The 16,374-nt window shown below is 42.4% G+C and overlaps 1 protein-coding gene and 1 pseudogene across 1 annotated transcript in view; one reads left to right on the forward strand and one right to left on the reverse strand.

Moving 5' to 3' along the window:
- Positions 1–811: 811 nt before the first annotated feature.
- The window catches only part of LOC117077743 (chromosome-associated kinesin KIF4A), an 84,695-nt gene continuing 69,132 nt past the window's right edge, over positions 812–16,374 (reverse strand). Inside the window, exons 14-17 of the mRNA XM_033201389.1 lie at positions 15,458–15,643; positions 2,765–2,868; positions 1,679–1,823; positions 812–934 (exon numbers count right to left, since the gene is read on the reverse strand). Of these exons, the coding sequence (XP_033057280.1) occupies positions 812–934; positions 1,679–1,823; positions 2,765–2,868; positions 15,458–15,643 (558 nt within the window). The remainder of the gene's footprint in view (positions 935–1,678; positions 1,824–2,764; positions 2,869–15,457; positions 15,644–16,374) is intronic.
- On the forward strand, positions 6,927–7,866 carry LOC117077200 (annotated as a pseudogene).

The raw sequence follows: 16,374 nt of genomic DNA on the forward strand, positions 1-16,374 counted from the left end.
TACTGTTGATTTGTCTATTTCTCTCTCCATTTCCGTCAGTGTTTGCTTCATACATTCTGGGGCTCTGTTGTCAGATGTATATTCAGGCCCTTATAATTCTTCTGGATATACAATATCTTCTCTTGTTCTGCCTCTGTTTCTCAATATTACAGTTTGCTCTATACATTATTCCCAGATATATCTTTCTAAAGCAGTATTGTGTTGATAACACTTTCTAAAAACACTTAAAAATCTTTATGCTACTAACAAAATGAGTTCAAACTTCTTGGATCTTTAATAATCCAGCTTCGACTTGCCTTTCCAAGGAATGGTCCACTACTATACTTCACCCAGTTGGACCACTTGCCATTCCTTGACTATGCCTACAAAGTTGTCATCTCTATTTCTTTGATCTATCTATCTGGAGCTTATACTTATCTCTATCAAAACCTTCCTATTATTCAGGGCCTATTCAGCCATCATCTTTTCACTCCAACTGCAATTTGCTTTCCTTTCTCTTAGTTACTTTGGTATTTTATTCTTATAGCCCAAATCTCTTTCTTCCTTGTATTTGAGAAATCCATGCTTATGTCTTACCATCTCCTTTAGATAAGACATTCTTCAAGGGCAGAGCTTATATACTACTAATTTTCTATTTCTCACAGTGCCTAGTAGATAGTACCTTGAATATAATAGACATAGTAGACATTTAATACAAAGTTGTTAAATTCATGAAAATGTCACACTTTTGGAGACATGAGGTATTTGAAGAGAAGCATCAAAATTGTTAGTCAGCTCAGAGAAGCATTTATTAGCTAGGCCTTCAAGAAGTTTAGTTACTTACTCGTTCTTTTAACTGTATTACTTCTTTGTCTTTTTTCTGCTTCCACTGTCTAAACTTCTCAGCATCTTCTTTCATTTGACGCATTAACTGTACCCGCTGGTTTTTCATCATCTATAAAAACAAAAACCAGCACAAGTATTAGTCATCTGCACTTTATTCTAGGCTGGTGCGGATGGATAGACTTACCATTAAGAAGAGAGACAAGCCAGAACTAGGCTGGGAAAGCGGTCCCCAACAGATTTTCTGATTAGGCTTACAATACCCTTGCTATGTTTGCACAGGGTTTCCAAGTATAGACTACACAAGTGAACACTGAGAAGATAGTAAAGAAAAAGTACCTACAAGCTAAATCCAGCCCTAAATTCACTGTATACAAATGAAATTTCAAGGAAACATCTAAGCCTCCAGGACAAATCTACCTAGCAACCACTGTATTCTAAAGGTTTCAGTACAAGTAGCCTGTAACCACCACTTTGTTGTGCCACAAGTTGAATATTCAATAACTGAGAATTTTCTCTAGGTGTCTGTCATCTTGTTACTACTTCAGGAAATTATGCTGCGTGATCATGGAAGGTGATCAGGATATAACCACTAAGCATGGAGATGTCTTTGTTCTTTGGTTTCAGAGACTCTAACATTAAATTTTGAATGTCAAAGCAAGGTTTTATTGAGCAGATCCTAGATGACCACTAGCACAATGTTCTGCAAAAGGGGCATTTGTGGAAATTCACACACTTGAAATGATTGCCCTGCCTGCTATTTTCTCACCTGAAAACACCTCTGGTGTATTTCTAAATGGAATACCTATGTTTGTAAATTCCAATGGGGGTAAACGCAAGGATGAGAATTTATTACCCGTATCTCCTGGTTCAGTTTGGAGACAGTACGCTCTGTGGATTCCTTTAGTTTCAGAAGTTTGGACTGCTCATTCAGTTTCTTCTTCAGATCAGCGATTTGACCCTCCAGCTCCTGGAGACGTTTGCGGCGGCGCTCACTCAACCTAAACACGGATGCTGTAGAAGTGAGGACTACCAGCAGCAAAGCCTGACTTCAAAAGGCATAATACTAGACTCCCAGAGTTACAATCCTGACATATACAAAACAGGTGACTAGTCACATAGCCATCTTGAAAAAAGAATACCACCCAAACAACCAAACCTGTCTCAATAATAGGAGCTTAATACAAAGAGTAAGACAACTTTTAGTACACAGCAATGCAACTGCCTCAATATACGCCGCCCCTTTTGCATCAAAATGGTTCTTTGAAGGCATTTCACTTCACTTTAGCTATGAAGAATTCTGATGACTATTATAGAAGTCTGAGATAGAAAGTAAACATTCAGCATAACTTTTACAAACATGAGCTTTAGACTCAACCGAGAGATAACATGGAGTCACTGAGTAAAAAGAAGGTAGCATAGCCCATACAGCAGAGGTCTGAAGGAGAGTAGGATGTTATGGCTATCCGCTTTGGTTTTATTCTTAACTGGTAAGAGATGGCGAGATTGATTTTTTTAATCACTAGCCTGGACATTAATTCCATTCACAAGCTAATTTACCATTAGCGCAGGGACAAAGAAACTGCTGTTATCTAGTAAATGTGATAATCTTTCAAAAGCCAGCTCAAGCGCTTTTTACAAAGCCTTCCTTGATCATGGTAGCCTGAATTGATATTTCTTGCCTCTGGACTCTTAACACAATTACTGTCTAAGAAATTTATTTGGCTACTAATCATGTGCTGTGTTATGACATTCTTTTACTGTCAACTTGAGACGCTATTTAAAATTGCAATTATTTAACCACTTTTGTGTTTAGGTTTCCTCTTCATAACTAGGTTTAAATCTTTAGAGGCAGTACATGGGACTTCTACTTCTCTATTTCTTGCAAAGCTCCTCACACATAGTAGGGACTTGAAATAACATTTATTAACTTTAATCTTACTTGGCTTGGTTGACATCTTTCTTTGCTGTCTGAAGTTCAAGAACCAATTCTTCCTTTTCCTTTTGCAGATTGATGACTTCTAATTCTAGCTCTTTTATGTTATCCTAGAAAGGTTATAGGTAAAAGAGAAAGAAGACATTACATGGCACAGGAAGAAAAACCACTTCAGCATTCCATGTCTCAAGGAACTATGCATTAAATTTTACCACTTAGATTGCACGCTGAAAACATTTATTCTTGATTTGATGGAGATTAAAATCACGTAGTAGGAAATGTTTAAAATCTGAGGGTCTGGGTTTTAATCTTGACTGCCACACTTAATAAGTATCTTTAAGGAAAGTCACTTCATCTTTTAGTTTTGGTTTCTGTTCAGAAAAGAGTTTATATACGTGTGTATGTGTATGAATGTATATGTGTTTGTATATATATACTATATCATATTATATAGTGTGTGTGTGTGTGTGGTGTGTGTATATATATATATATATAGCCCAGGTTGGTCTTAAACTCCTGAGCTCAAGTGATCCTCCTGCCTCTGCCTCCAAAAGTGCTAGGATTACAGGTGTGAGCCACCACATCTGGCCCTTCATTTGCTTATTTTCTTTCTTTTTTTCTTTTCTTTTCCCTCCCTCCCTCCCTCCTCCGCCTCGCCTCGCCTTGCTTTCTTCCCTCCCCTTCTCCCATCTTCTCTGTCTCTCTCTCTCTTCTTTCTTTTGAGACAGAGTCTCACTCTTACCTAGGCTGGAGTACAGAGGCATGATCATGGTTCACTGCAGCCTTTATCTCCTGGGCTCAAGTGATCCTCCCACCTTAGCCTCCTGAGTAGTGAGGACTATAGGAGTGTGCCACCAACTTGGCTAATTTTTGTATTTTTTTGTAGTGATGGGTTTTCGCCATGTTGCCCAGGCTGGTCTTGAACTCCTGGGCTCAAGCGATCCTCCCACCTTGGCCTCCTTAAAGTGCTAGGATTATAGGCATGAGCCACAGCACCCAGCCCCATAAATCTTAACTGTGAGTATGACTATATACTGAGTCCTGTGAGTCCTCCTAGTGAGTCATTCGATCTAGGGGAGCTCTTACGGACTCCCAAAGGTTTCCCTATCTATGTCAATAATTAATAATAGCACCTACCTCATAGGGTTGTTGGGAAGATCAAATAAGATAAAAAGGCAGACATTTTGTAAACTGTAAAGAGCTGCACAAATATTCTTATATTCAGAACTTTCAAACTTATCTACTCAATAACAACTGCAGTTCTGCAAGCATTTAGAAAAAGAAGTCTAGAAACAAGTTTGACAGTGGAAAATCCAAATTCCATCCTATTCTCATAACCAAAAAAGATCGGAGAAAACTGACCGGATGAGTAGCTGGCAGCGAAGAAGATTATATGCAGACCCTAGACCAGTATTAGACTGACACAAAGAAGCAGAGGCAGATTAGGTGGGGCTATATCAGAGAAGCTTTCTAAATGCTTTCTAAATAGGCTAGAGCTGTTTTCCAAGCAATGTACTCAGTCACTACAGTATAATCAATGAAAATCAATCTTTATAGTTACCTTGCTTTTTTTTTTTTTTTTGAGACAGAATCTTGCTCTGTCGCCTAGGCTGGAGTGCAGTGGTGTGATCTCGGCTTACCGCAACCTCTGTCTTCCAGGTTCAAAGGATTCTTGTGCCCCAGTCTCCCAAGTAGCTGAGATTACAGGCACCCACCACCATACCTGGATAATTTTTGTATTTTTTGTAGAGACAGGGTTTCACCATGTTGGCCAGCCTGGTCTCAAACTCCTGAACTTAAGTGATCCACCCACCTCGGCCTCCCAAAGTATTGGCATTACAGGCGTGAGCCACCACGCCTAGCCTACCCTGCATATTTAAAATCACTAACAACATGGGTGTGTATGTATGTATGTATATTCATATATTCTTTATATGATAAATATATTCCATATTCATCTATACTTATAACATAGAAAATATATTCTATATTTTTACTTATAGAAGTAACATATAAATATATTTATATAAAAAAAAGATAATACATATAAAGGTCAAGTTCCCTTGACTGCCTCACCCCTGCCAAAATTCCAGTTCCCCTCCAGAAGCAAGCACTGTTACCAGCTTGATGCATATCTTCCATTTTTTCTAGACATTTACATATTCAAATATTACATATCTAGACATTTACATACACAGTCATGTCACTTAATAACAGGAATACATTCTAAGAAATGCATTGTTAAGCAATTTCATCATCATGTGAACATGCTAGTATACACTTATACAAATCTATATAGTATAGCCTACTATACACCCAGGCTATATGGTATAGCCTATTGCTCCTAGGTTATAAAACTGTATATCATGTGACTGTACTGAATACTGTGGGTGATTATAACATAATGGTAAGTATTTTGTATCTAAACATAAAAATGGTACAGTTAAAAATACAGTATTATAATCTTATGGGACCATCATTGTATCCATAGTCTGTCATTGACTGAAATGTCATTATTGGTGCATGATTATATATTAAATAAATGTATTATATATTACATATCACATAATATCCATTACTAGAATATGTAATTGATGTAAGAAATATATAGTATATACACACACACGTGTGTTTATAGCAATTAAAATGTGTTAAATATAGACATATATATATGTTATTCTGTAACTTGCCTTTTTTTACTTAATTAGTCATGGAGATTTATTTATATCAGCTATATAGATCTGCCTTGTTTTTTTGCCATAATGAAATATTCTGGTACATGCCTTCTGTGCACATGTGCAAGGTTTTACTAGGGTAGAGAGAAGTGGGAATTACACAGTCATGAGGGTATACATTTTCAATTTTTTTTTTTTTTTTTGAGACGGAGTCTTGCTCTGCCACCCAGGCTGGAGTGCAGTGGCCGGATCTCAGCTCACTGCAAGCTCCGCCTCCCGGGTTTACGCCATTCTCCTGCCTCAGCCTCCGAGTAGCTGGGACTACAGGCGCCCGCCTCGTCGCCCGGCTAGTTTTTTTTGTATTTTTAAGTAGAGACAGGGTTTCACCGTATTAGCCAGGATGGTCTCGATCTCCTGACCTCGTGATCCGCCCGTCTCGGCCTCCCAAAGTGCTGGGATTACAGGCTTGAGCCACCGCGCCCGGCCACATTTTCAATTTTTATAGACCTGCCAAATTGTCATCCAAAGGGGCTACTCCACTCTTGCCAGCTAAGTATGAGAGTACTTTGCTTGCACCCTTGTCAACATTTGATATTGCTACACTTAAAAACTATTACCAATCTGATAGGTGAAAAATAGTTTCTATTCATTATATATACACCACATTTAGTCCCTAATTGTCTTACCAACTCCACAAGGGGGAATTATTCAAAAATTTAAGTCCTGGTTTACTACAACTCATGGTAATCTTCATTAGTCAGACCCTATGCCTCCCCCTATTTTTCTCTGGCAATTCTTTACAAGTGACAGGAAAAATACCATGCAACTCAGGAGGCTGAGGTGGAGGATCACTTGAGCCCAGAAAGTCAAGACTGGAGTGTGCTATGATCACGCCACTGCACTCCAGCCTGGGCGAGAGAGTGAGACTTTGTCTCTAAATAAATAAATAAATAATTGAATTAAAAACTGCTTTTATTTCTTAGAGAAAAAAAGGGTGATTCACATGTGAGTAAAAGGTATTGATTACGTTAAGAATTTATTTCAGGCCTTGTGCAGTGGCTCACACCTGTAATGCCAGCACTTTGGGAGGCCGAGGCAGGCAGATAACCTAAGGTCAGGAGTTTGAGACCAGCCTGGCCAACATGGTGAAACCCCGTCTCTACTAAAAATACAAAAATTAGCCAGGCATGGTGGCGCAGACCTGTAATCCCAGCTACTTGGGAGGCTGAGGCAGGAGAATCGCTTGAACTCAAGAGGTGGAGGTCGCAGTGCACAGAGATTGCACCACTACACACCAGCCTGGGTGACAGAGCAAGACTCCGTCTAAAAAAAAAATTATTTCTTCTTAACTTAATCAAGGATATTTGATGCCATGGGGAAAAGGACTAGATCTCTTACTACAGCTATAGCTCCTTACTAGCACCCCTTTGTAGAGTTAGAAATACAATGGGCGGGGCACCCAGTGCTGGTCTCCCAAGACGGCGACATGCATCCCGGTGATCACCAAGGAGAATTACCCTCTCTACATCCGCAGCACCCCCACGGAGAACGAGCTGAGGTTCCAATACATGGTGCACACATCTCTGGACATGGTGGATGAGAAGATCTCCTCAATGGGGAAGGCCCTGGTCAACCAGAGGGAGCTCTATCTGGGCCTGCTCTACCCCACAGAGGACTACAAGGTCTTGCCTCATAAGTCACTAGAAACTCTCGACCAGTCCCTTTGGACAAATCACTTGAGACCATGGAGTTCAAAGACGTTCCAAGAGCAGTAATGTAGCTTGTCCATGGTGACATGTGCCAGTAGCCACTATTTTACAAAACAACATGGCCTCTACAGAGGAGGTCCGCCTTATTTATGAAGTCTCTGGTTTTGCAGTTAACTTTCTGGACCAGGCATTGATTCATAAAGAGGGTGAGGCATCCCAGGTGCACATAGAAACTCAGAGTCTGAGTGGCTCGGTTCTGGAGCCTGAATTGGGTAAGGCTTAGCTGCCTGCCCTTTGTTTCTCCAGTAAACACCAGTTGCCCCCAACGAAGTATCTAGGCATGCCCCCAGTGTGGTCACTGCAGGACCAGCCCAGCCTGGGCACTTCCTGTGATTCAAGATTGTCAGATTTCTCCAAAGTGAGGGCACACAGAGGGCCCTCAGCTGGCAGGTTCTTTACCTGCTGTCCCAGCAGTCCTTGTGTTACAAGTGCATTCCCTAACCAGCTATGCAGACAGAGCTACACTACCATCTCCAAGGTGAAGTTTGTCATGGTGGTGAATCCCTCCAACACAGCTCTTTGAGACAATGAAATCCACAGGATGTTCTGGAAGCTGCACAACTCCTACATAGATGTGATGTGCAACCCCTTCTGTAACCCGAGGACAATATCCAGTCCAGGGACTGATAACATGGTGATGTCTATGATGATACGGGTCTGCTGAGTGAGAACTCTGCACCAGACATTGCAGACAGAAGCTTCAGCATGTGACTGTTGTGGGGATGTCTGCCTCTTCCTGAATGTGATGACCATGGCATTTGGGGCAAGGCTCCATGCATGGTGCACCTCAAATAAAGGTCTTGTGAGATGAGATTTGGCTTTTTCCTTTTGTGTTAGCAAAGGATTCAACTAAGGAGAGTCCTAGCTACGGACCTTTAGTGGTGTGGGCAGAGGTTAGTGGCCAGACACAGCAGGAAGTGTGCCCCCAATAGGCTTGAAGCAGGGGAGGCAGGGGTGCCTGGAGCTGAGAGCTCTGGAGCCCATGGGACCTGTGACCACATGGGCTGCCTCTGCTGTTCCCTCTGCCCTTGCTGTGGCTGCCCATTGGCTGAACAGGTGGGCTGGTCCATAGGGGTTAGCCTCCTGAGCCTAGATCCAGCCTAGGATCTAGGGGCAAATGCGCCCTTCCCACATGCGCATTCCCATGGGGGAGGGCCCTCCTCTTTCTGGACTTGGCCTCCATTCTTTGCATGTGGTCCAACATCTGGACACAGCCCAGGCCTTAGAAGGAGCCCTTGCGAAATTTGGGCCTCAGGGCAGCCTGCTTCTGAAACCCTGGAGTGGCAGACTCAAGGCGCCCTTTCCTGCCTGTTGGTGCAAAGTAGGTTAGGATCCGACTGCTGCTCTCCAGATCCCTGGGCAGGCTGCTCTGGGAGCACATGGCTAGGACGAGCCAATTGGATCTGCTCTTTCTGCCCAGAAGCCCTGCAGCCAAAGTCCAGATAACGACCAGTCCTGAGGTGTCAACCAGGACTGAGGTGAAGGTTCAGGTGGCCCAGGCCTGCCTCCCCAGTGTTGCTTGTTGACGTGGCTGAGTGACGACTGCCCAGGGCAGTGGCAGAGGCCACAAGGACCACCCATGCGGCTGAGCCCTCGGCACATTCCTCGCTCCATGTGTAGTCGGTGTCAGCGGGGTTGAGCAACCAAGGCTCGGCCTGCTGAGGAGACCCCTTCCCTCCCCAGCCCATCCTCCCACCACCCCCAGCACTGGTCTAGGACTACTGAGTTTCTCAAGGACCTTCCAGGATCCCAGAATCCCCTGGGAGCAGGTCAGGCTGTTAACATGGGTTAGTCAGGGGTGGGGCACAGGGAGGTGAACTTTTTCTCTACACATCTTTGGATTTTCATGTCTTCCAATAAGTGCAGTGTTAATTTTATAAATTATAGAAGAAAAAGAAATCAACTAGGAGGTGTGTGTGTGAAAACAGCATGCCCCAGGCCTCCCCCGCCCCAGGGTGAACTGGGAGCCCTGAAGTGGGCTGAGGCATGTCAGGCAGCTGATTAGGGTGCACGTGGGCCACAAGCCACCCTCACAGGGTTAAATATTTAACAAGAGCCTCATATTTGTTAAGACAAGGCAGGACCCCAGCCCAAGCACCTCTCCCCTACAGCCAGGCATGAAACCTTTGGCTTTTAGTGGGGATCACCCCTGCCTAAGTCCTGGCTGTGGTGGGGACTGCAAATTGTTAACCCAGCATCTATTATCCTTCCTCCCTACTAACAGAATCCCAGTGCTTCTGCCCAATTCTGATAAGCGGGCAGACAAAAGTCATGTCCTACCCTCCCTCACAGCCCAGGGTGGGCAGTTGTAGCATGCAAGTGGATGGTGTCGGGAGAGACTTGCAGGAAAGACCCTGTAAAGGGAGCTCAGCTGACATGTGCAATACCCTTCACCTTTGCCTTCTTCCTGCCCGGAATGTGGATGTGATGGCTGATGCTCAGCCAGCTGTCTTGAGAGCATGAGGACAAGATTCACACCCTAAGGCCAAGGAAGCAGAAAGCAGGAAGGATCCTGGGCCTTTGCAGCTATACGTGCCCCAGACTACTTATGTTCAGCTTTTTTCTTTTTTAAATGTGAGAAAATAAATATACCCCTCTCTGGTTAAAGAAAAAAGAAAGAAAGAAAGAAAGAAATACAATGGGGGAACACATATCCCCATGTTTCCAGGCAAGAGTATAAGAAAGGAGGAATCACTTCTCAGCCTTACCAGTAATCCTTTGTTTATCCTGGAAAAGCCAAAATACATTTGACCTTGTATGCCTGCATTGTATGTCCTGTTAATATGGACAATTGAGCTACATATTTAACTTACTCCCTCCTGAAATCCCATGAAAATGAACAAAAAAGGAAGTATAAATCAACAAGAATGAAGAGAGACGAGGAGAGCAGTTGAGAGATATCAACAAACTTTTGGAAGAAGAAAACAGCTGGATAAGAAGTAACTGACGTCCAGAGTGGAAAAAGCTAAAATATAACTCCTACAGGACAAATATCAAGAAGAAGCAAGCCAATACGTACCACGGAGGCACAGAGTGGAACAGAGGCTTCCTTTCTAGAGAGGCCGAACCTAACAGGTTGGACACAGCTAATAGCAGGGATGCAGTACCATACTGCTGACAGGGATTAAATAAAAGTCTGTCTATGATTGGAGAGACTTCAACTCCCTTATTTTCTCTGGGTTACTAGAACTATGGCATACCACCACTAGGCCCACACAACTCTAGGCAAAAGAATAAAAGAGTTCTTTATTGGAAATTGATTAGCCTAAGAGAAATCCATGCACATACAACTTGCTATTGGCTTTTAGTGCCTCCCTCTTAAATATGAATGGATAGCCATGGCTCACTAGAAATTTGAGGAAAGTGTCTTACCTGAAAGACAGACCAAAACAAACATATTAGAGAAAGGAAATCTGGAGGAAACAAAGTTTGGCAAAGCAGGAAGAAGAAGAAAACCTTGATAAAATTTAATTCATATTCTTAGAGATGGGCTGTGAATCCACACAAAAAGAATAAAAGGCTATAACAAGGAACAATTACAGGATCAAAAGGAGACCTTGGAAATTAATAGCCAAATGAAATAATTCACTAAGAATGAAGGGAAATCTCCCAGAGTGGAATAAAAAGACAAAGAAATAGAAAATAGGAAGAAAGATATCAGAAAAGTAGAAACTAAATCTAAGAGATCCAATATCTAAGAGAAGTGCAAGAAAGAGAAAACAGAGAAAATGTAGAGATAGCATTATCAAAGAAATGATAGGAAAAAACTGCCCAGAAAGGAGTACACATTTCTAGATTGAAAGGACCAGTCAAGCACCAAGCACAATAAATGAGAAAAGAAGGCTGGGTGTGGTGGTACATGCCTGTAATCCTAGCACTTTAGGATTGGGAGGCTGGGAGGATCACTAAAGACCAGGAATTTGAGACCAGCCTCAGCAACATAGTGAGACTTCATCTCTACAAAAAATAAAAAATTAGCCAGGCATGGTGGCACATACCTGTCGTCCCAGCAACTTGGGAGGCTGAGGCAGGAGGACCACCTGAGCCCAGGAAGTTGAGGCTGCGGTGAGCTGTGATGGCACCACTGCACTCCAGCCTGGGTAACAGAGCAAGACCCTGTCTCTATAAAAACAACAATAACAAACAAACAAACAAACAAAAAACAGGAAACTATACCAAGGCCCAACATTGTGAAATTAAGTAACACCTGGGGACAATGAAAAGATCCTGAAAGTTTCCAAAGTAAAAAAATATATAGGTCTATTACAAATAATGCAAAATTATAAGAGACTTCTCAACAGCAATACTGGAAATAGAAGACAATGGAGCAAGGCCTTCAAAATAATGAAGAAAACATTTCTGTAGAATTGTAAACGCAGCCAAACTAACAAGTATAAGAATTTTGAAAAAGCAATTTTCAGACATGCAAAGCTTTAAAGTATTTCCCTTTCATGTATGCATTCTCAGAAAGGTATTGGGGTTTTATTCCACCAAAGCAAAGGGGTATACTAAAGAGGAGGAAGACATGAAATCCATGTCAACACAGACATGAGAAAGAAATGAAGCAATCCCCAGGATGACGGTACCAAGCTGGTGGCTGGACAACAGCCTAGAGAAAGTAAACCAGGATAGAAGACTCCAGAAGGGTTGTTTTCAAGAAAGAAATGGATAAATTACCTGGTATGTCTGACCAAAATGAAGAGTTTTATAGTTTTTTTTCTTTTTTTCTTTTTTTGAGACAGAGTCTTGCTCTGTCGCCCAGGCTGGAGGGCAATGGCGCGATCTCGGCTCACTGCAAGCTCTGCCTCCTGAGTTCATGCCGTTCTCCTGCCTCAGTCTCCCGAGTAGCTGGGACTACAGGTGCCCGCCACCACGCCCAGCTAATTTTTGTATTTTTAGTAGAGACGGGGTTTCACCGTGTTAGCCAGGATAGTCTCTATCTCCTGACCTCGTGATCCGCTCACCTCGGCATCCCAAAGTGCTGGGATGAGTTTTATAGTTTTGTCAAGAAGTTTGGAGATAAAATTATTGACAGGTATATAGAAAACTAAGTAAATGGAAAAAATGTTATCTCTAGAAAATATAAAGAGCTATACAAGAAAAGAAATGCAATCATACTTATGGCTCAATTTTAAACATATTTACATAATCAGAATAATTTAAACACTAAATATTCATTTAAACAAAAAGGGTGATATAACCATTTTGAACGAAGAAAGTGAGGCAGTGTGCACAGGTGGTGGGATAAGAGAGCTACATTCTTGTCTTCCACTGTGGGAGGTCAATAGATAGTTATCTAAAACATGTAACATAATTATACTGCCAATTCTTATCTAGAAATATGGAGGTAAATGTCAGAATAGGAATAGAGAACTACTTTGAGTTTTCTAAGTATTATAGTATTTGACTTTAAAAAATGATATATATGCATTTGTTTGACATAGAAAAAAATTAAGTTTTTTTGTTTGTTTGTTTTTTTGAGACAGGGTCTCACTCTGTCACCCAGGCTAGAGTGCAGTGGTGCAATCTCGGCTCACTGCAACCTCCATCTCCTGGGTTCAAGCGATTCTCCTGCCTCAGCCTCCCAAGTAGCTGGGATTAAAGGCATGAAGCTAATTTTTGTATTTTTAGTAGAGACAGGGTTTCACCATGTTGGCCAGGCTGGTCTTGAACTCTTGACCTCAGGTGATCTGCCTGCCTTGGCCTCCCAAAGTGCTAGGATTACAGGTGTGAGCACCATGCCCAGCCACAGTTTTTTTTGTTTGAGATGGTCTCACTCTGTCACTCAGGCTGCATTGCAGTGGTGTGATCTCAGCTCACTGCAGCCTGGACCTCCCTGTGCTCAGGTGATCCTCCCACCTCAGCCTCCCAAGTAGCTGGGACTACAGGCTCACACCAGCAGGCCCAGCTAATTTTTGTATTTTTTGTGGAGACAGGGTTTCGCCATGTTGCCCAGGCTGGTCTCAAACTCCTGGGCTCAAGTGATCTGCCCACTGCAGCCTCCCAAAGTGCTGGCATTACAAAAAACTAAGTTTTTTAAAAGTTAAAAAAGACCATGATAACAAAAGGGAAAAAAACCTCTATTGGCAACTCAGTTATTATTTTGGAAGCAACCTCTAACCTAGGGGGAAAAAGTGGTGAAAATTAATTAGCAGAATCACTTTTTTTGTTTTTACTCTGAAAATGTATGAGAGCTGGTAATTTTTAAAAAAGCATGAGTACTTGTTGTAGGGTCCTGCAGCCCCATCCATTCTCTACTGGTCCCTGGTATCCCGCTCCTCTCCTAGCTCTGCCGCTGAACGCTGTGCCTTAGTTTACTTCTCTGCACTGGGGGCTCACCCGTAGACCATTCCCAGCAGCTTCCCAGGTGATGTTGGTACCCCTAAGGCTGGGCTTTGCCAGCTGTGGCCCGGCTCCTTAGTACTGCCCAGGAGGCACCAGGTTGCTGAGGATGTGACTGTGGGCACCATTCTAGGCCAGTGTTTCTTGTATTGCATTCCAGCAGCAGGAATATCACCTGGGAACTTGACAGAAGTGCAAATTATTGGCCCCACCCAAGACGCACTGAATTAGAGCTTATGGAGTGGGGACCTGCAAGTTGGGGTTTTAAGGAGCCTTCCAGATGATTCTGACATGCATGAGAATCTGCCAACTACTGATCTAGGCCAGTCATTAGTGTAGCCTGGGGAGGGACTGGGGCTGTCTAGACCAAGAACAGGTGGAAAACACTAGCCTCATTTGGACTCCTGAGACTGGGAACCACTACCAATAAAAACCAACCCTATAGTCTCTCCTCTTGGAAGAGGAAGATAAGTTGGAGGGCCTGGAGAAAGCATACATTTTTTTCTTTCCCTGCTCCTGGCTTGGCTCCAGCTCTGCTCACCTCTCTCACTTGTCTTGGTTCTACAAAAGGTTGTCTAGATGATGCCAGCCAGGCAGGGGGTGGAAGTCCTGGGGAAGCAGGAGGCAGAAGACCCTGACTGTTTATCCCTTGGGAACCTCACCATAGGCCAGATGGCCCGTCTTCGAATGGAAAGAATCCTAACTCCACAAGAAAAGAATCCTAAACCCCAGTTCCTCCTCCTCCCACCCCAGGAAGACCTTGTAGACAGTGCCAAAAAAAAAAAAAAAAAAAAAAAACTCCAACCCCCAGCAGCTGGGAAGATAGCCAGAAGCTGTCCTTCCTCCTCATCCTGGCTCCCCTTCCCAGCCCCCAATACTGTGAACCTTCTTCCCATTCAGCCTGGTTTCCTGGTGAAGGTCCTGCAGTCGTGGGCCCTGGGGGACCCCCCAAGGAAAAGGCCCTCAGGAGGGAAGGGACCAAGGGCATCCTTGGGCCAACTGTCTACCTCTCTTGTCTACTGTTCTCTCCTCCCCACTTCTGTCTTCAAAAGGCTCCTTCCCAGGATGGATCGGGTGTTAGGACAACTGGAATCGAATCCAAAAGCTCTCCCTGCCCCCTGTGTCTTTTTTTTAGATGTGAGAACAACTGTACAGTGTAAACTTATAAAGTGTTTTTAATGGTTATACATTGAAAATAAAGTATGTCATATGAATAGCTGCCATGGGGGGAAAAGAAAGCATGGGTACTAGAGCTATTCCTCAATATAAGCATATAATACCTTGGGAGTAGTAGGATATAGCTGGATGGGAAAACAACCCACTCGTTCCCCTACCACCCATCCTAATATCCTTTTGTCTGTAATCACAAACAATGAGAAACACTGGTCTACAAGGGAAAATAAGTCTGGAGCAAGGGCCATTTCTTGTGGGTAACCTGAAAGCCAAGGATTTGCCTTTAAGTAAAGACCTGATTATTAATTGGCAAAGGTCACTTAGAACTACTATTAGAAAAAAGTTTAGCCATTTATCAAGTCATGTGACATCCACTAGTCTCTTCATAATTCATACTATAACCCAGACTATTTACCAAAAGATGTGTTTTTCTCAGAATCCAAGCATAGTTATTAGAATATAATTTTTCTGTAAGTAGGGACCACATTTATTATAACATTATCAAACAATTTATTAAATACCTGTGGCATAAGGTAAGGCATTAGATAGATTAAATGGAACAAAATTACAGGCTCCCTGTCCTGAATGTATCCTCTTTTTAAACCAACAGTACAACTCCCATTATACTATATACATTTTGTTGTCTTTTCATCATCAAAAATGGTATGCTTGTTGTTTTCTTCCCATTCAGTTTAAGAGACTGTAGACATGAACAAATACTGCCCTAGGAAATAGTTTACCTGGTATTGGTACTGAATGGGCTGTAGTTGGCTGTCATTCTGAGTCATCTTCCTAGCCAGGGCCTCTTTCAGTGCAAGCGCTTTATTCAACTCAACCAGCTCCTTAGACATCTGCGCTTGACGGAGAGCATGCTGAGTGGTAAAAGCGTCAGAAGACCTGCTCGTCTCTGGACTGGTTTCTACTTGCTGGAAAAAAAATCAGGATAACGATTTATAAGAGAAACAAGCAAATGAAGTTCCTTAGGCACTATTTCATCAAGTCTCACGGGCACTTCTCCATTAACAGTATTTCTGTTCCTTTACAACGGTGGCTCGCATTTGTTTTAAGTATCTGAAATAAACTGAGCTAGCCTCGTTCTCTGCTCTCTCAAGCACCTTATTTCTTATACACTTTAATGGACTCTTTTAGAATCAACTAAGTTTCTTTGCTCTTTCCTTTGTTGATCTGGATGGCATGTCTTACTTTTACCTCATTCCATCATTCCAAGGGGTCCTTACAGGACAGAAGGTCCTGGAAATTGAGAAAAAGGTTCATTTGTTCTCACACAGCTGACCTCTAGTACCTGATCTAGTATTTTCCTTCTTTCAGAATGTGAAAACTACTGACATAGATTCATTTTAGGGATAAAAGCCTGTCTCAAGCAATCCATCATCCAGCCTTTCATTTTGTCTTTATAACCTTTAGTCAACATCTAATACATTTTATCTATCCTTGTGATCTGAACACTCAAATTATTTTCCTTGGTTCTTTTAGCCCCTAATATCTCATCCATAGAAAATTATGCTGAGAAAAAATTCTCTTCAATTTCTCCTCTGATGTTTTTTTGACTTTGCCATAATTTCCTCATTTTTTCCTCTCCTCATTTTTAACTTGCTGGACGGTTGATGCAGAATACTAGCCTCTAACAAGAAATCTG

This window comes from Trachypithecus francoisi, unplaced genomic scaffold (assembly GCF_009764315.1).
Source record: "Trachypithecus francoisi isolate TF-2019V2 unplaced genomic scaffold, Tfra_2.0 Lachesis_group6, whole genome shotgun sequence".
Classification (NCBI taxonomy): domain Eukaryota; kingdom Metazoa; phylum Chordata; class Mammalia; order Primates; family Cercopithecidae; genus Trachypithecus; species Trachypithecus francoisi.